Source organism: Porites lutea, chromosome 2, assembly GCF_958299795.1.
Source record: "Porites lutea chromosome 2, jaPorLute2.1, whole genome shotgun sequence".
In the NCBI taxonomy this organism is placed as follows: Eukaryota; Metazoa; Cnidaria; class Anthozoa; order Scleractinia; family Poritidae; genus Porites; species Porites lutea.
In genome coordinates, this window is record NC_133202.1 from 28,417,266 (window position 1) to 28,439,765 (window position 22,500).

The window sequence follows — 22,500 nt, forward strand, 5'->3', positions numbered from 1 at the left end:
CCCAACACTGAAGTTTCAAGATTTCATTAAAAAAAAAACAGGGCCAGGAGTGGCAAGAAACATACCGCAAATGATTAAGCGTTTTTTTGAGATGTTAATTTTTATTTTTATTTTAATTTTCTTTCTGGGTGAATGACATGACCAAACAAAAACCAAAATGTACTATATTTTTTATCAGATCATTCTGTTTTAAATGTCATCATAATCATGGACAAAGTTTTTAAAGAAATTCATTTGCTGTATACATGTGTGTTTAAAAACATGGGATAGACACAGTTAAGGTAGAATATGTTTGGAATACATTTGATGATCAATACATAGATGAAATTAAAATTAGTTTGGTATGCTTAAACTGACTTTTGACTCAGCATTACTATAATAGTCATTTTAATAATAGTGCAAGTCAAGCAGCTTGTGTGGACTATATTCTATAAGACTGACCACTCAAGGTAAACTCTGAACAAGTATGCAGACCCTGTAACTTGATCCTGGCCAGGCTGGCTGAGGTTCTTTAGCAAGCTTGACCAATTTTTGGCCCCAGCCAGCCGCGGCCAGTGCAGGCCAATTGCAGGCTAAAATTTTCTGCTTTTCCTTGGCAGTTTTTGCCAGTTTTGACCCTGGCCAACTGCGGCCTGTCCAGGACACGCAAACCATTTACAGGGTTGTCAGGAAGTTTTGAAGTACACAGCTGAGTTGTCAAAGTAAGCTGCCAGTCCAGGAATATTTTATTTAAAGAACGCAATCTGTAAAGAAAAGCCAAGCCAAGTAGCTAGCTGATACTAACCATGTAGGCGGCCATTTTTGCCAGTAGCCGGCTACTTTTGACATCCCTGCATTAATGTTTTTTGCTTTGCCTTCTCAATTTTAGCCTCGGCCAACTGCGGCCAGGCCAGGCTGGGCTGCCGCTGTGGCCGTGGCTTTCCCGGTTTTTTAATCCCTTGGCCAACCCGGCCAAAGCCCAGTCTCACCCCGGCTTCAGGCTGGGCCTTGACCCCTGTCTGGCTGGGTTCCTGATGCAAGGGCAGACATCTGACATCAGAAACCAAATAACAGAACAGACGTCTGACATTGAACACCAGACATTTGCCATTAGACAACAAAAATCAGATGTCAGAAAACAGATGTCATACATCAGATGTCTGATGTCTGATGCTTGTTGCCTGATGTCAGATTCTCATGTCAGACGTCTGACAACAAACATAAGACATAAGATATCAGACGTGTGACATCAGACGTCTGACATCAAACAACACACATCAGATGTCTCACATCAGACAACAGACGTCTGACACCAGACAACAAACATCAGACACGTGACATCAGATGTCTGACAACAGACGTCTGAAGTCAGACTTCAGACAACAAACATCAGACCTTTGACATTAGATATCATACGTCTGATGTTTGTTGCCCGATGTCAGACGTCTGATATCTGAAAACAAACATAAGACATCAGAAATCAGACGTGTACATCAGACAGACTTCAGACAACAGACATCTGATACTAGACATCTGACATTGGACGTCCGCCATGAGACATCACACATCTTATGTTTGTTGTCTGACATCAGGCAACACACATCAGACGTCTGATGTCTACTGTCAGACATCTGATGTTTGTTGTCTGAAGTCTGATGTCAGACTTCTGATGTTTAATGTCTGATATTAGACGTCTAATATCAGACATCTGAGGTGTCTGATGTCAGATGTCTGATGAGGATGAACGAAAGGTTTTCTAATACATTATGCAGCGCATGCACTGTAAGGCATGCAATCGTATCACCATGATCGTTTTCGCGTTTTTGTGTGAACGGGCGAAAGCGATTCAAATACGGGTATGTGTGGACACGCATCGTTTCCAAAAACGGAGAAAAAAAAACCTCCGTCAGTTTCAAAAATATCCGGACAAGTGTTGACAGGGCCTTAAAGGTCTATTCTATTACTACATACCTGTTTTAAAATCAGTCTGACCAGCTGCCTGTATACCTGTCTCCCCTCTTTTCTAATCACCCTTCATTAGAGAAGAAGGATTTTAAAATACAGAGGATGTACATTTTATTGATTAACAACCCAACACGACCAGATGAAAAACTGACTCTTTCGAGTTAAAAATGTCAAAGAGGGTTGAAATACCAACAAGAGGGCAAAAAATAAAATGCTAAGATTCTAACCATGGATTTTGAGGGAAAATTGAACAGTTGAAGGTTAAAGTTGCCCTAGGATTAAATATGAATGAATAACAATGTTTTAGAGTGCTGTTTAGAATTATTAATCTCTTGTTAGAATGCATTATCTAGGTACTCGGATTGTTGTTAGAGATCATCCTTGCTGCAAGAGCTTTTCACCCCTTATCACTAAATTTCCTATTCCTAACTTGGCTAAAGACAATATTCAAACATTCTTTTTAGCAAAAGTTCTTAATTATTCCCTTGTATATTTTTAGCGCACTGTATATATTACAATTTTCCCTTTTAAATCATTTGCCCCATTGAAGACCGCAGATCAGGCAATCAAAAGTTTACACTCTTTGACCTTTTTAGCTAGAGAACGTTTGCTGACATTTGAACAGTATCATCCACTGCATACTTGGTTTGGCATGTAAAAAGTTCGCAGCACAAATCAAACTCTTAACCTTGCAAAAAGTTTTTTGTTAGATTTCTTACCGAACAAAACAAAGTTATATAGGATAAGGAAGCCTTAAGGCAAAAAAGTTCATTTAGTTAATTCACTGTTTGTTTAGGACACACAGGTCTAGGATGATGATATCTCAGTGAGCAAGGAAAAAATAATGTTCCAATTACAAATGTTAGACTCTAGGTTTAATTTTTTCCGTGTTTTTTCTCAAAATCAGCTACAACTAATCCCCAGACTTGATCATTCCACAAAATATCCAAGGCAGTCAATGCCATTACCTTTGCTTGCGTAATTGCTCTCACATGAGCTTCTGTCCTACCTGCTGCTTCAGTAAAGTCTCGCGTGTGATTGGCCACGGATGTGTCGATATCAAAATAAGGATGAATGGAAGGTTTTATATGGGAGACATTACCCATATCTGTAGAGCCAAATGTTGCTTTGGCTTGCTCCTCGCGAGATGGAAAAGACAAGCCAAGTTCTTCCGCATTTTTTTGATAGACCACTGCTAATTGTTCATTTGTTGCCATGTTGGAATAAACCACGGAGTTCCATTCTATATCCACAGTACAACCTGTTATTTGTTAAAGTAAAGAACAGTGTAAGGCACACATTGCATTTCTCTAAAAAATTATAGTGGGGGTTGATTATTATTGTTATTATTATTATTATTATTATTATTATTATTATTATTATTATTATTATCGCAGTACAAATGTCTGGATGCCCAGAGTATAATAATAATAATCATCATCATTATTATTATTATTGTTATTATTATTATTATTAGGAGCAGTACTCGGCTCAAGATCTTATCTTGAGGAGTATGTAAGTAAAAAGGTGGACGACTGGGTTGGCCAGGTAGTGAAACTGGCAGAGTTTGCAGCAACCCAACCACAAGCCTGCTATGCGGCATATACCTTCGGTTTGAAGCACAAATGGACATACATGTCAGATGTCTGTTATCAGATGTCTGATGTCTCGTGTCAGACGTTCGATGTGAGACATCTAATATCAGTCTTTTCTTTGATGTTAGACGTTTCATATCAGAGCTCTGATGTTTGATGTCTGATGTTGGACGTCTGTTGTTTTATGTCAGATGTCCAATGTCTGTTGTCAGACATCTGATGCTTACTGTCTGATGTCAGATGACTGATGTCTCCTGTCAGATGTTTGATATCAGACGTCTGATGTCAGACCTCTCATATCAGACGTCTTTTCTCTGATATTCATCAGATGTCTGATATTTGTTGTCTGATGTCTGATCTGATGTCAGTCGTCTGATGTCAGATGTCTGATGTCAGACGTCTGATGTTTATTGTTGGATGTCGGAAGTCTGACGTCCGATGTCTAATGTTTATTTCTAATGTCAGACATCTGATGCTTATTGTCTGATGGCAGACAACTGATGTCTTATGTCAGATGTTTGACGTCTGATGTCAGGCGTCTTTTCTCTGATGTTCGTCAGACCTCCGATGTTTGTTGTCTGATCACTGATGTCAGATGTCTCATGTTTGTGGTCAGATTTCAGACATCTGGTGTTTGACGTCTGTTGTTTGATGTCAGACGTCTGATGCTTATTGTCTGATGTCTGCTGGCAGATGCTTAAAATCAGATATCAGATGACTGATGTCCCTGTCAGGCGTTTGATGTCTGATGTCAGACGTCTGGTGTTTGTTGTCTGATGTCAGTCGTCTGATGTCAGATGTCTACACTAATTTAAGATCATTATAGGGAATACCTGTATGGGGCCTGGGGCCCGTTTCTCGAAAGTCCCAATAATTAACGGGCCCGGTAAGCTGTTGCCGTTTACTTTAAAGGTCGAGGTTTCAATAGTTTGGCATCTAACATGATAAAACCATCAGTTAATGAAACAAAATGGAGTAGTTTGCTAGCCAGGACCAGCGCTCTTATTCTTTATATTTCAATTTGAACATTTGATTTCAGGCCTAAAAAGTTACCAGGACTTTCGAGAAACGGGTCCCTGAGCTCTAGCACCACACAGTAGACCCTTTAGACCTCCACTAATTTAATATTATTAAAGGGAATACCAGTACAGCGGCTGAGCTCTGGCACCACATAGTACACCCTCGGGACCTTCACTAATTTAACAGAGCTGTCATTAAGGGCCGTAACCCATAACACCTGTTACGGCTAAACTCACTTGATGTTACAGGTGATCAAAGTGGAAAGCTAAAGGAGGCACTATAAATTTTTGTGAGATGTTACAGGCAAATCTTCTTGTGTTACGGCTGCTGAAAAACTTAATGACAGCCCTGTTTAAGATTATTGAAGGGAATACCTGTATGGGTGCTGAGCTCTAGCACCACACAGAGGCCCATGGGGTCCTCTGCCAAAGGGTATATTAAATATACCCTTTGGCAGAGGACAGGGGCTGAGCTGTAGTACCACAAAGAGGCCCAACCACTTGTGGCCAATTCACCGATGAGCTGTGAAGAATTTGACTGGAGATGACCCACCCGGACTCTTGAACTGACCAAATTTTTTTGCATACCTCTCCTCTTTTTTTCCCTCGCCAGCATTCAGTTTTAAATTAAAACTTCTACATTTACTATCAAGACAGTGCTGCACATAAGTAGTAACAATGGCACAAAGTTAACCCTCTGGTGCAGATAATCTGAAAGTTGTCCTATTTAAAACTTACCAGTGGCTTGAGCTGCTGACTCAAAACATCTGTGTACTTTCTCACGAAGTTCATTTAATTCTCCCTCTGTTGGAGCCCGCACAAAGTATTCCATTGATGTTTTATCAGGGATTATATTCGGCTTAGCTCCGCCATTTGTTATAATCCCATGAAGACGCCATGTGGGCCTCAACTGCTGTCGAAGAACGCTTAGAGAACTGTAAGCCATTACTGCAGCATCTAATGCATTGATTCCTTCCCATGGGAATGCTGCCGCATGAGAAGACAATCCATGGAAAGTCACCTTGACATCCTGCATTGCCAAACATGTTGGATAAACACAGCTGAATGACTTTGGATGTGCCATTAAACAAAAATCAACCTCATCAAAGCAACCATTTTGAATCATTTTGACTTTTCCACCTCCACCTTCTTCTGCTGGGGTTCCAAGAACAACAACTTTCCCCAAATCCTGGTTTGAAGCTTCAAGTGCTGCCTTTATACCTTAAAATATACATGTAAATTCAAGACAGTCTTTGTTGTAGTTCTCACCTGTCTAATACAGTGGTATTCTGATTTTTTTTTCCAATTCAAAATTGCCTAGAATTACCGGGAGGCTCAAATGTTTGGAAGTAAATTTCAGTAGTCGATAAGGATTCACTCCAATAGTGAAGTCAGTTTTGGATCAAAAAGAGGTATAGAAGGTGTGGGACTGTGAGGTCCCTGGTTTCAAATTTGAGACTGAGACTTGAGGGTTTTTATTAAGTCCAAGCCTGAAGACTTTACCTCTAAAAAATTCAAGCCAGAGACTCGAAGCACAAAAATTTCAAGACAATAATACAAAAAAGGCTAAGAAAACCGACCAATATACTTCTTTGCCTTGGTCTACTGTCTTAAGCTAATAGCTCAGTTTGATAAGCTGTACCCATGAACTCTGAGCTCCTAAAGACCAAACAGAATGAAAAAACAACAAATCCTAAACTCAGAGACCCATCGGCGAAAAAAATTCAAGACTCAGAGATGCAAAAAACACCTAAAAAAGTGACTCCAAACGTACACTAACGGCTTTCTGTTTACAAGCCGTTTGTCAGCCATTCGAACAGCTTGATCACCTGTTTGTTCAAACCGTCAGCCTGTTCCAACAACTTAGTTACCCGTTCATTAGAAACGTCAACCCGCTCAAACGGCTTGGTCACCCATTTGTTGAAACCATCAGTTGGTCACCCATTCATTGGAAACATCAGGCCATTCCAACAACTTGGTCACCCATTCATTAGAAACATCATTCTGTTCGAACAGCTCAGCCATCTGTTCATTTGAAACATCAGGCCGTTCGAACTGCCTGGTCACCTGTCTGTCCCTTTCAAACAGCTTGGTCATTATTGGATCCCCTTGAACGACTTGAGCTATTTTCTGTGGAATGATGGCAGGGGTACTTTGCGGAATCCCAAATGCCAAATGAATCTGAAGTTTAGTGATTAGTGTTAGGGAACTATGTGAATCAAGTTTCAGGTCATAGATTTTGTTTGATTTCATTCGCAAAAATTAAGCTACGTTTGTCAGCTGTTAACACTTACTAATTTTTGCTCATATGATAACACCACAAAAAAGATTCTAGCTTTTTTCCTGACCTTTCTCAGGCAATCCAAGTCAAAAAACACTTTCACCTTCATGAATTTCTACCATGTTATTCTTGATCGAGTAGAGAAAACAGCTGTGCTGTCAGTATTAATTATCCTTTTACAGACGATGAATTGAAGCCGTATGTAAACAATGCATTCCAAACGAAGCCCTTCAAATGGTTTTGCTCTCTGCATGTTATTGCTGCTACAAATGAAATCTGTTTGGCATCGACTTCACTCTTCTTCATGAATTGCTGGCAACACTGGCCACCTTTAGTGCCCTAAGAGCAACTGCATTTTCATTCAAGTGTTTGTCATGGATTGGTTAGTGTTGCGTTACCATCACTCTGCTTGATCTACTTTTTGCAAATTTAATTTTGACAAGATCCCACATTCGACTCAGGTGTGTAATGCTTTCAAAACAGCAAAGGGCGAAAGTTTTTGACAAAATACAAAGCTGTTAGAAAAGTTTCAGTCCCTTGTTAGTGCAAAAAAGCAGTGAGTATTAAATAATCAACGATTTTGCTATGGTAATCGCTGTATGAAGTCTGTGTTTGAATATCAAAATTCATTTTATTCAGAAAAATTGTAAACAAAACCTGGATCAGATCTGTTCGGCTTGTTTGCTTGCATTGTTTTTCATGAGCCGTGCTGTGCCAGTCAAGACAAAACTAAACGTTTATGTCAAGCCGTTCAAAAATTTTCGTAAGCCTTTCAGTCGTTTGGGGAACCCGTTTGGAAATTTTTTATGAGCCCTTCAGGTAAGTAAGCTGTTTGTAACGCGTTTAGTAGCCATGTGTTTCACCCGTTTAATGGAAAGCCATTAGTGTACGTTTTCGTGTGGAATGTCACATATCATAAATAATGATTCTGAGCTTGGGCTGCCTGTGGTATCCTTTAGCAATAGGCCAATTGCACTAAGAGGTCAGGTGACCAATTCTTCCTTTAAACAATGACTTGGAATCTTGCAGATGCCCAAAATAGTCAAAGCACATAAAAATTATCTTACACCCGAAATTTGAGAGGAAACCTATTTAAGGGAAGTAGTTTATGGCACTTTGGTTTTTCAACAAAGTAGTATGATTTCTATTGGCTGCCATGTTGGAGGGCATACTCTTGCCCTCCAACATGACCACCAAACTACTTTTTGCTTGTATCTTGTTAAATGTTTGATAGTTATGCACAGATGTGCTGAAAACGTTACCACATCATCTTTTCAACAATTTCCTTGAAGTTTAAGTGTAAAATTTCTGTTCAGCTACGACCAGCTACGAACTTACTCATTTCAAGAAAATGGTGCGGGTTTCAAGAAACTAAATTACTACTATTTTGTTTAAGATATGACCCACTGACCGTTTTTCGAAGGCAAAATCATAAAACTGTTATTTTCATAAAAATGATGTCACATGACCTCTTTGTGCAAATGGCCCGGCAGGACTTTTCTGCGGGTGACAGGTGACGGGTGACTGGTGGTGGGTGACGGGTGACGGGTGGCGGGTACCAGGTAGATGAGTAGCGGGTAGCGGGTGACGGGTAGCGGGTAGCGGGTAGCGGGTAGCGGGTAGCGGGTGGTGGGTCAGACCGTAAAAAATAAAAATAATAAAAATAACAAGGGGAAACCAAAAAAAGAAAAACAATAATAAAAATTACAAAAAGCGATATTTTAGCAATATTCTTCTACACGATATTGCATGCACGAGATAGCTTGAGGAACTCATAAAAATTAATAATAATAGTAATATTATTATTTTCATCCTGCGACCAAACAAGTAAGATCGCATTCTCTTCTCGACATGTTTGACCAGTGTCTCAGATTTTTGACAAGTGTGTTTGTTCTTTTGTTATAAGTTGGGATAAACATTGCATTGCCCGTGGGATAAATCTTTGCCAATTTGGTTCCCGACTTGTAGTTTAAAATGAACAAAATGTATATTTCGAGAAAACAAGGAAATTTTCCAAAGACTAAAGCAACAAAGCTGTCAATGTTAATACGTATCAGAGAAGGAGCAACAATGTTTTTGGCACAGCATGGACCGTTTTCACCGATGTTGGGTCTTGGACACGAATTGATCTCACTGTATATATATACAAAAAGGATCTGCATTTTTTAAATACTACTTAAAAATACTGATTAGGATGGCAATCATGCCGCATACTAGGGCAAAAACTGAGCTACGACACAGAAGGCCGAATCTCTTGCAGTCCGTTATAAACACGGCTAAACAGTTGGGGAAGTGCAATCATCTTTCGTCTTGATGTGGAAGAAAAAGCAAACTAGACAAACAAGATCGACACGTGCTATGTGTCTTGCTTGACATAGCCCATTTTCATTTCACACACCGCGTGTAGCCTGACGAAACATCACTTGTGGTGCGGAGCTAGGAGAGGTGATTGTTTTCACAGGCATGATTTCTCGTTTTTTTTTTTTCCATTTTTAGTCCGTGTAAGTAGATAAGACAAAACAAGACAATACTTTTATTTGGAGTCTGGTAGCTAGTACATAAACGTTGAAATTATTTTAAAATTACAACATACAGTTATATCAAAATCAATTACACTATAACGAGTTATAACATTTTATTTTCATATATATTTTTAACCCGCCACCCGCCACCCGTCACCCGTCACCCGCTACCCTCACCCGCCACCCGCTACCCGTCACCCGCCACCCGCCACCCGCAGAAAAGTCCTGCCGCAAATGGCCTATATTTATCAAATTTACTTACCTAACGCAGCACCTACTCCAACTTCAGCGATAAGATTATGTCCACAGGCATGCCCTATACCCGGCAGTGCATCGTACTCACAAATCAAACCCACAACTCTCTTTCCACACGAACCACTGGACGCGCGAAATGCCGTCTCTAGTGTGTAGTGCTTTGTTACTTCAAAACCTTTGTCCTTGAAGAATGTTGTGAGGACTTCATGAGCGTATTTCTCCTGATAGCAGAGTTCTGGTTTCCGCCAAATTTGTTGGTTAAGCTGATAAAGCTCAGGTGCAAAGCCTTCTATCGTTCGAAGAGCCACATCTTTCAAATTTCGTAGAATACCGGCCGCCGCCATATTGTTTTGTTCTCAACGTATCCCATGAGGGGCTCCCATGAGGCCACTTGAAACAAAAGTACTTGAGGTCGAGAAAAGTTTAATCGGGGAGGAGTGGGAGAAGTTTATGAGCCCCTGCAGGTCAGGGATGCTTTCACTTTGTCTTCTTACGGAGTTTTGTCTAAAATATTCCTGGAAGGGCTCCTGCCTGGATTTAATGAGATTCTGAAAACATTTTGTTCTCCTCTTCCGCTTACTTATAATGGGATAGGTAAGCTTAAAAACTGACCAAAATAAAAGTCGAGAGTACTCTCCGCTTACCACATAAAGGGAAAGCACAAGGGTGGGGTTCACTTGCCCCCTTTCCGTCTTATCAACGAGTCTGAGAGGCAGTCTGAGAAAACACGCAAACACACAACCAAACAAAAACACTTTTTTCTCTTCTTTTTATGTAAAATTCTTGTCTTGTCACTCAATGATCCCGGAAGGTTATAGTCTCCTTCGCAGCCGTTATTAGGGTCGTCACTCGTCACGCAACGCTCCTCGAGGAGCGTTGCGTGACGAGTGACGACCCTAATAACGGCTGCGAAGGAGACTAGGAAGGTTAGAGTTACGAAAAATCGATGACGTCAGAAGTGGCACAAGGACTAGAGTGAATGAATTTTTTAAAAAAACTGAGGTGTGTACTTATTAAAGAAAAAAAGAAAACTAAAAGAAACAGAAAGCTAGCAACCTAAATTGACAACCATGCGAGCAGAGGCTACATTTTCGCGGTATGAGCTGGAGTGCGAAAAGTAGCCTCTGCCGACAACCGTTCAAATCCGTCCAGAAATCTGGACGAATAAATTAAACTTACTACAGTTGATAGCATAAAAATACTTTCCTAAAAAAGACGATCCGTGGAAATTTTGCGGCTTAAAACCAGAAGGTCCAGAAGGGGCGAAGCAGAAAAACAAAACAAAAGCTCGAGGAGAGTAGTTCGCAGGTAGTTTTCGCAAGTTTGATTCCCGCGAAACTCACGCAGATTTGATGAACCAGTTGCTTGCGAGTGAATTGCGAATCGCGTGACGAATTTTGCGCATGCACGATAGAAAATTGAACGACAGAGGCTACTTTTCGCACACCAGCTCATACCGCAAAAATGTAGCCTCTGCTCGCAGGGTATAAATTGACTGAAATTTTGACCAAAAAGTAAGCTTCATAACTATTTTCAGAAACGACAGTAATTCTTTCCTTTTTAGAATTTGAGCCAACAAGAATTTTCAAGAATCCACCAGCTAGGAAGAATTTCCACGTTTGCAAAAGGTCTTGACTAAGTAATTATCAGGCCAATTAAAGCTACACCTCTCCCTCAATAAAATCGCCTCTTTGAGGGGGCATCGTCACGCTATATGGCACCGTTTTAAGAAGCTAAAACGGGGCTAAAACGGGGCTAAAACGTGCCTTGTGATCAAGTGAATTCCAAAAATAATGGCCTTGTTTTGTTACTGAAGACTTAAGCTAGGCGAAACTGTTGTTTTCATTCTTGTTATGAATGGCAAGGATTGACATGGATTGTAGCCTGAGAAAACAGACAACATTAGGTATATGAAAGGGTAGGGATTTCACTCGTTGAAGTTTATAAAAGGGCAGGGAAATCTGTCATTTGGGTCTGTGAAAGGGTCCAAAAGGGCTAACAGATGAATTTTATGGCTTTTTTAAGTCCAGAAGTTTTATTTGTGTGATTGATTCCTATTTAAAAGACAGTGCATTTACAGCAGTTAAAAGGGATGCAAAGTTCTAAACAAGGTATGTGAAGGGGGTACCATTTGTCAATAAAAGGTATACGAAGGGGGTACCTTTTTCGTGAAAAATGGTATATAAAAGGGTAAGGGGTTAGAACTTGGGAGGGAGCCTCCCCGTATAAACAACTGTTTAGTACTCCCCTCACCGGGAATTGACCTAACAGCAATATCCTCGTAACATAGCGCCGTCAAGCTGTTGTTGTTCAGCTGTGTATTAATTAAAGATATTATGTCTCACATTGTGAATCTTACACCATACCTATATCTCAATTTGATGTTAAAAGGGGTTTACAGACAACATACTTTAAAACTGACTAGGGGGATTCTCTTTACAGTGTTTCATATTTGCATTACTAGACATCCCATTTTAATTGAAAATATTATCTCAATCATTTTATGTACATTGATGTTTATTTTAAATGAAAGAATGATGCCAACCACCTTAGGCACTGAACTTTACTGGGTACTAGCCAGCCAACTATGCTTATACGGGTTACGTTACATATTTTAATAAAATGTTCCAAAAGCTTGAGGAATGTCTTATCATTTAAATACGGAGCAAAACAGCAAAAGGAACACACTAATTTTAACTACTAGCCCTTGCAACATGTACATCAACGTTGATAACGCACAAAAAATAAAATTCTAAAGAATACTTTCCATTTATTTCATTTCGTGTTTAAGAAAAGAATTTGTTTTAAGAATTTAGACAAGTATTATCACTTCCTTTATTCTTAAGACCGGCTTACACGTATACGAGTTTTTCTTTCCTAACAATCTGTCAGCCCAACGTAGCGACCAATTTTCACACTATGACTTAAATTTGACTGATTTTCGAGATCCAGTACGCTTCAAAATCAGGTCAACAAATCGTAGCCAGCAAACCGGTCTTCTGATCTTAAAGTTTACTTGAACTCCGATATTTTCAAGGGAAATTTTAAGCTGCTTACTTTAAGGGCGTTTAAGCATGTCATTGAATCTTAAATCAACAAATATTGGACCTTGAAAAAAAGGTCTCTCAATTTAAGAAAGGAGGATCTCCATTTACATATCTTCGATAAGACATCTTTTTTGCCCCCCAAACCTTGCATAACTTTTCTTTTCTTTTTTTTTTTTTATTTCTCTTGGGGTACTACAGTGGTCCCAAGAGGGAAAAAAACAACACTTATGCAATTTTTTGGGGAGGGTGGGGGGGGGCAAACAAGGTGTATTATGGGAGATGTGCAAATGGTGAATGGGATCATCCATGATAGTATTATGAATTTTTAAAACAATCTAACGTATGAATGTTATAATAATTTAAGCCAAGTACCACAGCAATTATAAAAGACTCTTCCATGCAAGGAAATTCAAATTTTGCAAAGTGCAAGATCAACAGGCCAGCTGTGCCTCTTTTAAGAAAAACTAAAGCAAGTCTGTAAAAGCCGAGTTGAGTGGATTTAGCAAAACCTTGCACCATGTAAGGTAATCCAGGATCCCGAATCCGGATTCCTGGGCTTTGGAATCTGCATTCAGTTCCAGAAATCTGTAATCCAATTAACAATTGAAAACCGAATCCAGATTTCACTGACAGGAATCTAGATTACCCTAACCCTCAACACAAAAGGCAATATTGTTTTACACGACCACTTAAATTAGAGGTTCTTTTGAGGTACTGGACTACTTGAACCAGGTACCCGGACTTCAGAATCCACAGCATGGAATACACAATCCAACACTGTTGTGGATTACCTTACATGGGATGAAAACCATACCTTCTGCTTCTGTTTAACCCTTTAAGTTCCAAAGTGACCAAAATCAATTTTCTCCTAACGATATCCATACATTCAAGAGATTAGGTTATGAGAAGTAATAAAATGATCACCAAAGAGAAAATGCCTCGATCGTTTATCAAATTCGCTGAACACATTCTTTAAGGAAATGTATGGAAGTCAGTTTAGAGAATTTGTGCTTTCAAGGGTTAAGAAAACAAGGTCACATTTAAATATAATCTCGAATCAACTGTAAACAGAGCGCACAAGTTGTCATGGTACTTAAGCCTACATTAGTTTAATCACCCACTGAAGGACTAAGCACAGTGGCAGTTCTGTTGTTTTTCAATAGAAATAAATTTATTCACAAAAGATATTATGGATTCTGTGGAGCAAGAAACCTTCCAGCATTTGTAACAGATGGATGAATACCTCGGTCACAGTAGCTAGGATCGCTCCATGTTTAAAGAAGACGTTAAGTTGGCAACATTTAAAACAGGGTTGTCATTTACCTTTTCTGGTGTAAAGAAAGAAGTTGCTTTTTGAGGACTTAACCCTTTCACTTTTTAACAGTTTATTAGAAGGATTTTTAAGACAAATTGATCACAAGGCACCTAGAAAAAAAATCCCTCTAATAAACTGCTAATTACTCCTTCCAGTCAAACTTGCATGCTTGCATGCTTGAGGAACAAAACGAGTACTTACACAAGGGATAATCACCTAGCACTATCTATAAACAGCCCTATCAATATCATTACTAAATAAGTCTATTGCAAAACCACACGAGGTTAAGGTAAAGGACCAACAAAAGCAATTAAGACAAAAAAAGAAAGACAATTTCATGGTCATATAATAAAAAAAAAACATTTTCAGCTGTATTTTCGTATCCTATTATTTGTTACTTTGTATAAAAGGATCTAAATTTGATCTGTGGATCAGATCCTACAGTGAAACTATCCGAATAAATACTCTTCAGTGGTACTTGTACAAGGGATTATTTATCATGCTGCAAAAACTTCCTCTAACTTTTCAGTCTGTGGATTCATTTCTATGGTTTGACATTCAAATTAAACCACTTTGGTATTTCTTTTGTCTGGCAGTAAGAGTGAAAGTTTTTAAAAAGTTTCATTTCAATTTCATCTTTCATTCAATTTTTGTCTTCCATTGTTGTTAACTAATGATCATGCAACAAAGAAATATAAAAATAGTAAAGAAAAAGAAACTTAAAATTGAGTGAGTTATAAAAAATGAACAATGCTTGTTATAATAAATTATTAATACAACAACAAAATGTGAGAAACAAAACCTTGGCCAAGTTGTTCACAAAATCAAGGGATAGTTACCATGGCAACTCAGTTGTCATGGTAACTGACCCTGGATTGGCATTGATCTTTTGTATTAAATGTTTCGTGGCCTGTGCCCAACAAGGTGTAGTGTACACGTCCATGTACACATGGATTTTAGCTATGGAGCAGTGTAAAATTAATGCAGAAAATTTCCACCGTCCATGAAAATGTCTTAACACTAAAACTAAAAGCCCAAAAGGCTGACAGCCCAAATTAAAACCAAAACCCATATCTGAAGTAGCAAATGTGAGTTAATGTGTTACTTAATTCATCAGTATTTGACCCGTCAAGGAAAGAAAAACACTCTACAACAGGGGGTCAGTACTTCAGCTCCTCTGCGGAAATGACATACTTAAAAATTTAAGTTAGATGTATAATTTTTGAGAATGCTGAGGCAATATTTTCCCCTACCTTAAAAGGTTCCTGTTAAACACTTTGTTTCCCCACAAAATAGCCTGTCCACATTTATAATAATTTAGCAGGTGAGTAATTTGTTGAGCACACAAGTGCAGCCTGCAAGCAAGCTCTCCAGGGTGCTCTGGAGGCAGGGCGGGAAAAGGAAGGAGAGCTTACGACTGCGTCTCTGGAATTTTAATATCTGCATTGAAAAAGTTGATGCGAAAGGCTGATAGGCAGAGATGACATTAGTAATGACATCATTACTCTTGGAATGCATTTTTCAAAGTTTGTTCACATTCTTGCTCATTTTGATTGGCGGAAATCTGACAGCTAAGTCGACAGGGAGCCACAGGGGAATTGGAGAGATGTATCTGCAAGCTCTCCTCCTTTTCCCACCCTACTGCCAGAGACCCGGAGAGCTTGCTCACAGGTTAACACAAGTGAAGTGAGTGCAAATTACAAGAAAGAACCTCTTCTTCTCATACCCACCCACCCACTTGTACTTGTGCTTAATAAATCCCCTGCAGTTTTTATTTTCATACAATGACTCAATGATCTCTAACCCTTAAAGTCCCAAGAGCAAGAAAAATCAATATTTTCTCCTACCAAAATGAATTCATCATAAAGGCAAAAGGTAATGAGAATTAACAAAACAATGAAGAAGGAAAATGTTTTGATCTTCAGCCAAATTCTCTTAAGGAATTCTTTAAGAATTTTAAAATGTATGGAGATCAGTTTGGAGAATTTGTATGAGGAAATTGAGGGGCTAAAGAGAAAACAGAGGGTCTATGAACAGGCTACTGCTATAAAGACAAAAGAAAACATTGTTAGAAAATTGGTAGCATCCACCCACCAGTTCCCAAATCAATAATATCTTATTTCACACCTACAAAAGGTAATCACGGCTCTCCGCCAATAATAACTTATTAATAATAACTAAAGTGGAATACCAACAAGCTTTCAGAGGATTTGGAGTCTGTGCTTTGAGCCATCTACATTTTTGTTTAAACAATCCTGATAATATTATTATGATACATATTATGTGGTTAAGAAAAGGTTGATAAGAGCAACATCCACTCAGACATAACAAAGGTAATGACAGCCCTGCTAAAAATGCTAAATCGCAGGAAGACAATACACAGGGAGCTAGTACTAGCCAATTAAAAATTAATAATATTTTTTTCCAACATAGCACTCAAATGACTCCACCCAGTGGAACCATATGAAAGCTTCATTATTGTACATTATGCTTCTATGTGAGACAAAATTGGTCACCGTGTACTTGAGTTAAACTGTCCAGACACACAACCGTTTTCTCATATTGCTCTGAAATAATCCACTTGTAAATCCTTGTAAAAATTCCCTCTTCCTCAGAGGAACAAGTCTTAACTGTCACAACAAAGGAAAAGCTCCCGAAAAGAGTCTTTTGTTACTGATGTGCACACTGAACACGCGGTCCATGTCCAGATTCGTCGTCACTTCCATCTTCATAGGCTTCTCTCTGGTGATATCTTGGGTCAAGTTCCATGAGGTCCACCTCTTCTGCATCTTCCCCGGGTGGAGCTTGCTTTGGTCGAGATGGAAGTAAGGACTCAAGTAGCTATAGCAATGAGCAAACACTGTCATTTAGGAAAACATTATTTTTGGTAAAATTGCAAAGCAATCATAACAACTTGGGAGGGGTTCAGAAGGGTGTGGTAATAATTACATGGTATTTTTCACATGTGAAAAGGTCACTGTTGCTATGGCCACATTATAAATCGTGACTTTCGCAGCAAAAAAATATTTAAGTGAAATGGTTTGGCATTTCATTGGTGTTTATATAATAAATAGAACATATAATGGCCACTTTGAGATACGAAATATTTCACTTGTTGGCTGCGCTCACTCGGGAAATATTTTTCAACATTCAAAGAGAAATTTCATATCTCCACATGGCCATGTAATATCCTCTATAGGTCAAAACTGGTCACTCATAAATTGTAAGCTTTCAGAAAATCCCACCTAACACATTATCTGCAGTCTCTTCCTAAATCAAAGATACTCACTGATATTTTGTCACATGGGATAAAATTGTTTGGAGGAAATTCAATTTCGAACTTGATATAGAGGTTTCCCTTGTCAAAGGGTCTTCTGTACCCTGGCATGCCTTCTCCAACTACACCTCTAATACAACCTGACAAAGAATTCACAATAAAACAGAATATTTAAGTCATTCTTTTAATTGAATTTAATAATACTAATTAAACTATGATAAATTATGTATTTAGTAATATCATCACCTAAAAAAATTTGAGTGGGAGCAGAATGGCGAAGTCAAAGATTTGCTGAAACATTGATCAGACTCCTGCTTAGAATCAATGTCAAGACTTAAGGCTGGTTTTCACTAGCAACAGAATCAGTGTTTTGCTTACCACTCCATCGCTTAAGATCAGCTACTCAAGATTGATGAAGTCATAAGCAGAAGTGAAAGAACTAAACCAATCACAACATGTGGGAAGGAGAATAAAAAAAAATTATTGTGTTTGGTTCATAGTTCTTTTTCTGATTCTAATTCTGCAAATGTAGTTTTTATTAAATTGTAAGCCATAGTATCACAAGCTGTGCCAGCAGTGGAAAATTCTGATTATTGTGGCTCTGATTCTCTCAAGTAGATGTCCATGTTCAAGGCTCTAACTTTTTATCTGTACTAGGTTGTAGGTGCTCTTACATGTATATTTATATGTGGTGCGATAATAAGGACCTGAAGAGGTCCGAACCCAAAAAGAGCCCTTACCTGGTTCTATAACCTGACCAGCCGGGTATTTCACAATCAGATCTCTCTTATCAAGGTGCTTGATTACCATATGAAAGCCACACAGTGCTTCTGCAAGGTGAATTTTCTTGGTCATAAAGAGATCATCTCCTTGACGCGTAAATAAGTCGTGATCTTTTTGTTGTAAAACGAGGATTACATCACCAGGTTCAACATTGGGCTACAGGAGTGAGAAGATGAAAAGAAATGGTTAAATGGGCCAAGGGCCTTAAAAGAACAGTACCTTTAAAAAGCACATCAAACAATTTGGTGCAATAGCCTTTTGTGCTAAGCAATCATTTGACAACAATTTGTAAAAACATTCTTTCAGGATTTTGTTGTCTTGTGCCAATAGGGCATTTGGTATTGAAACCTCACTGGGATAACTAAATATGAATTAGAAAGAAAAATGGTAAATTCTGACAGTTGACAACAAAATAATGAAACCAAGAGTGCTTTGCATTTCCCTAACCTGAGGGTGTCCAGATAATGTTTTCAAGGAAAACTCTCAACCATTCTTAAAAACCTAGTTCAAATGCCAGGATAGTCTTGTGCTGAACCTCATTTGAAAACATTTTATTTCAGAGGGACTTTGAAGAAACAACTAATTCAGGAAACATACTTAAGTCAAACTAACCTTCCATATGATATCTACCAAAAGGATTTGCTAACAGTCACAATTATGGGAAGAGTTTATGAATTAATGATTCAGGGTCAAAGCTTTAGAAAACTGTTGTACAAATCAGCCACTGCTCCAAGTGTCGAAAAATGCAAGAGCATCTGCTGAACACACTGCTCTACATTTACTCTTCACACTTAACATAAATTAATAAAACTGACAATCTACACTGATTCTCACATCTCACTTCTACCAAACCTAATGCACCAGTTAAGACATGCGCTGTTTGGACCAGATGATCAGTATGAGACTCGGGGAAGCTGCCTACCTACCTCTCTCATACTCCAAAGTCAACTCTAACTTCTTACTAAGGCAAAAATGTTGGGTTATAAGAGGAGTAACTGGGCAGTTTTGATTCAGGGAAACTGACCACCTACCTCCTGTTGGGTAAAGGGAGAGGTAGGTGGGTTTTGCAGAATCTAACACTGATTCAAGCCAGATGTTATAATGCCACTGAAGGATAGCTACAACATTTACCTCCTGATCTCCTTCTCCCCTGAATGTGATCTTTTGTCCATCATTCATACCCTTGTCCACATGGACCTGAAAATAGATTTTTACCAAAACAAATTTATGTTGTTTACTCATCAATTGCAGACTATTTTACACTGGGGGGGAAACATCTAAAAGGTCTGGACAAATCTAACATATGACTGTTAAGAGCATGTTAACCCTGTAAGTTCCAAGAGTGATCAACATTAATCTTCTCCTAATAGTATCAATAAATCATCAACAGAAAAGGCTATGAGAATTAATAATGTGATCAGCAAAAGTGCTTTGATCTTTTATCAAATTCTCTCAACCAGTTCCATAATGAAAATGTGCATGTCGCAGTTAATATTTTATCTCAGGTAATTCTTATTTATTCTTTGTTTCAACTTCATTAGCATACATTGCCATACCCAAAAACAAAAGGAAAAACAAATATTACCAGAGATAAAAAATTAACTAGAACATCATGTATGGAGATCAGTCTAGGTAATTTATATGTGGATAAAGGGGTAAGTACTTCCTGTCTTTACACTGCCACTAAGATGTCTCAGAATGCCTCAAAATGACACATCTAACTTTGGAACTATTTATCTGTCTCATTTCCCATATGTACACTAGACAACTCCAGCTAGAGAGTGACACTGGTCTTTGAGGGGAGGATCTTGCATCCGTCAAGGTCAACAGACAGGAATGGGACAGACTTATTAAATCAGTGCGGGTGCACCCAAAATAGATAGATGGATACTAGATAACAAAGACATTCGAGACATCTTTGTCTGAGATGTCTTAGACATCAAATTAATTATTGATATGGTGCACAGTTAATGATGCAAAGTGTATGTACCATGCAACTACACCTTCATCATAGTAAAATTAATAACCTATCACAAACCAAAGGGCAAGATTTTGTTCAATTTCAAACAACCAGCCAAGATATCAATTCTGAGGAGCAAGGTAATGTCAAACTTTGCTTGCCTCTGGTAATTTGAGATGATAAACAAAATAATAGACCAAGGTAAGAAATTCTGTTTTTACTTTTCAAGCTGTGGGTAAAGTCATAAGGAATGACCATTAAAATGCAAGCTCCTTGGCTGCAGCTGTTCTTCTGCACAGATTCACAGAACTACATGTGTTGATGTTGTTTCTCACCACTTAACAATTTAAAACTTTACATATGTTGTTTTCTTAAAATTAATGGTAACCAATGGCATTCTTGGGAGTTAAAATGTTTATTAACAATAAATTTGCAATAACTTTACCACCTTACCTCTAAAATTTTGCTTTCCTTGCATACTTTTTTTCCCTGACACTTTTTACACCTATCTTTAGGATTTATCACCTCCCCTGAAAATCAAAACCATTAACATTCATTAAATGAGGAGAAAACTAAAGCCTGCGAAAACAGCCATCTCTCCTAACTCCTCCCCAGAAGGGACATTTTACCACGAGAGACATCTGTGCCTCAACAAAAGAAATTCCACACTGATGACATAAAACAATGTTTGCATAACTACCGTAAATGACCTAATAAATGCCCACTTCCACATAAATGCCTCTTATCTAACAAAAGCCCCATCTATGCCGTTAAAGTAAGTATTAGACGCCCCTCTCTGATAAACGCACCCTGACTCGAGGGAGACAATCATTTCATTTTGTTTTATTATCTCATTAAATAAAAGAATAATCACATCAAGTAAACTGAACATGGGCTTTTAAAGTGTCCCAAATTTTCAATGTTAATTTTCAATGTCATTATAAACTATCAAATGAACAAAACCTGTGTCAATTTTTAATTTGGAAAGGAGAGGATAAAAGAAAGAGGAGATGGCAAGGGGGCTAGAGGAGGGAGACTGTTCCAATAGTCTAACCTACTCATTATAAATGCATGAATCAGTTTCTCAGTATATTCACTAGTAAGGTATTTCCATATGTGTTGGATACTAAACAGATAAAAGAATGCACTACCATGCCGATCACCAGAAACTCAGTCTTATCATCATTCAACATCAACTTATCATTAATCATCCATGAGCAAACATCAGTGATTTTAATTTGTTCAATGTTAGGTTTCTCCTGGTTTTGTGTTGTTTTGCGAGCTTGAGCAAAACTCAAAGAGCACAATTATTGACTGTTTTGTATATAGATTAATCGCATTTATATTTGACCTTTGTGGCCTTTTTTCTTTTGTCTGTAATTCGTAAATAATAGCTAAAACAATATAACTGCTAAGTCAACAAATCAGAGCTCCTGGCCAGATTCCGGACAGATTTTAAGTCATCAGCATGGAATTTCTTTTGCTGAGGCATGGACATCTCTCCTGGTGAAACGTCCCTAACAGCTAGGAGGGAGGACCTGACCTTGCATTAAGCAATTCATTCCACTTTTTTTACGGTAAAATCATATAACTTTCACTTATTTTATATTAACATGATGTCATATGACCTCCTAGTGCAAATGGCCTATAAGCAGGGTTTCATTTTCCATTTTACCATAGAAGGGCATTAAAGGACAACTTAGATGGACAAAATTCCTTACCCTCGCCACTACATTCATTGCAAGAAGACTGCATCTGTTGTACCATGCCAGGACCAATCGACCGAATAGTCACCTTAATACCACGTCCTTTACACCCCTGACAGGTGCGAACAGCCCCTGGTTTCCCTCCAGCACTGCAGAGTAAGTGAGATTACGTTATCCTTGGTTTATTTTTCAATGAATATAACAGCCAGCTTACAATTCATTGCTGGCCTCCATAAATTTCTTATTGCATGAATTGGGAGGCATCAAAAGACATTCATCAAATTCAAGAAAAGCGAGCTGGCAGAAACTACCTTGCCCAAGAATGCTCTGCTCAATATGTAAGCAACATACAGAGATGAATCTGAAACCTACAACTACTAACGGATTCAACTTTCAAGAATCTTAAGGGGGAGGGGGGGGGGGGGAGGTTGACCTGGATTGACTGTAAAAAATCCCATCCAAGAGATCATGGGTTCAAAGCTACCTGCTGGGAATTCACTTCATGTTGAACATTAATAAATTGTACTCACTATCTGCCTTTTCATTGGGTTAAAGCCGACATTAATTTTGGACATCAGCGCAACCTACAGATCACTAATTAACCAACTGCCTTGCTTAAGTGGAAGGTGGGTGCCTGGGATACATTTACATTTAACCACATCTAATCTATTAATAACTTCACAGGAGCTCAGGGTTCAGGAGTAATCATCAATTGTTTATTGCAACAGTGCTGTTTCGTATGGTTCCGAAATTATAGGACCACACTCATCAAGCAACTTCAACGATTGAACTAAAA

The 22,500-nt window shown here is 38.5% G+C and overlaps 2 protein-coding genes across 3 annotated transcripts in view; both read right to left on the minus strand.

Moving 5' to 3' along the window:
* Window positions 1–2,342: 2,342 nt before the first annotated feature.
* LOC140928195 (peptidase M20 domain-containing protein 2-like) lies at window positions 2,343–9,964 on the minus strand. The gene is made up of 3 exons (XM_073377908.1): window positions 9,624–9,964; window positions 5,297–5,779; window positions 2,343–3,205 (listed from the first exon to the last, which is right to left on the minus strand). The coding sequence occupies exons 1-3, from the start codon at window positions 9,958–9,960 to the stop codon at window positions 2,820–2,822; spliced, it is 1,206 nt and encodes a 401-aa protein (XP_073234009.1). The 5' UTR covers window positions 9,961–9,964; the 3' UTR covers window positions 2,343–2,819.
* A 2,397-nt stretch (window positions 9,965–12,361) lies between these two features.
* The window catches only part of LOC140928196 (dnaJ homolog subfamily A member 2-like), a 19,175-nt gene continuing 9,036 nt past the window's right edge, over window positions 12,362–22,500 (minus strand). For both annotated transcript variants that reach the window (XM_073377909.1, XM_073377910.1), the window contains 6 exons: window positions 21,720–21,853; window positions 20,452–20,528; window positions 19,170–19,235; window positions 17,996–18,194; window positions 17,268–17,395; window positions 12,362–16,819 (listed from right to left, as the gene is read on the minus strand). In XM_073377909.1, coding sequence (XP_073234010.1) covers window positions 16,649–16,819; window positions 17,268–17,395; window positions 17,996–18,194; window positions 19,170–19,235; window positions 20,452–20,528; window positions 21,720–21,853 — 775 coding nt within the window. In that variant the 3' untranslated portion in view covers window positions 12,362–16,648. The remainder of the gene's footprint in view (window positions 16,820–17,267; window positions 17,396–17,995; window positions 18,195–19,169; window positions 19,236–20,451; window positions 20,529–21,719; window positions 21,854–22,500) is intronic.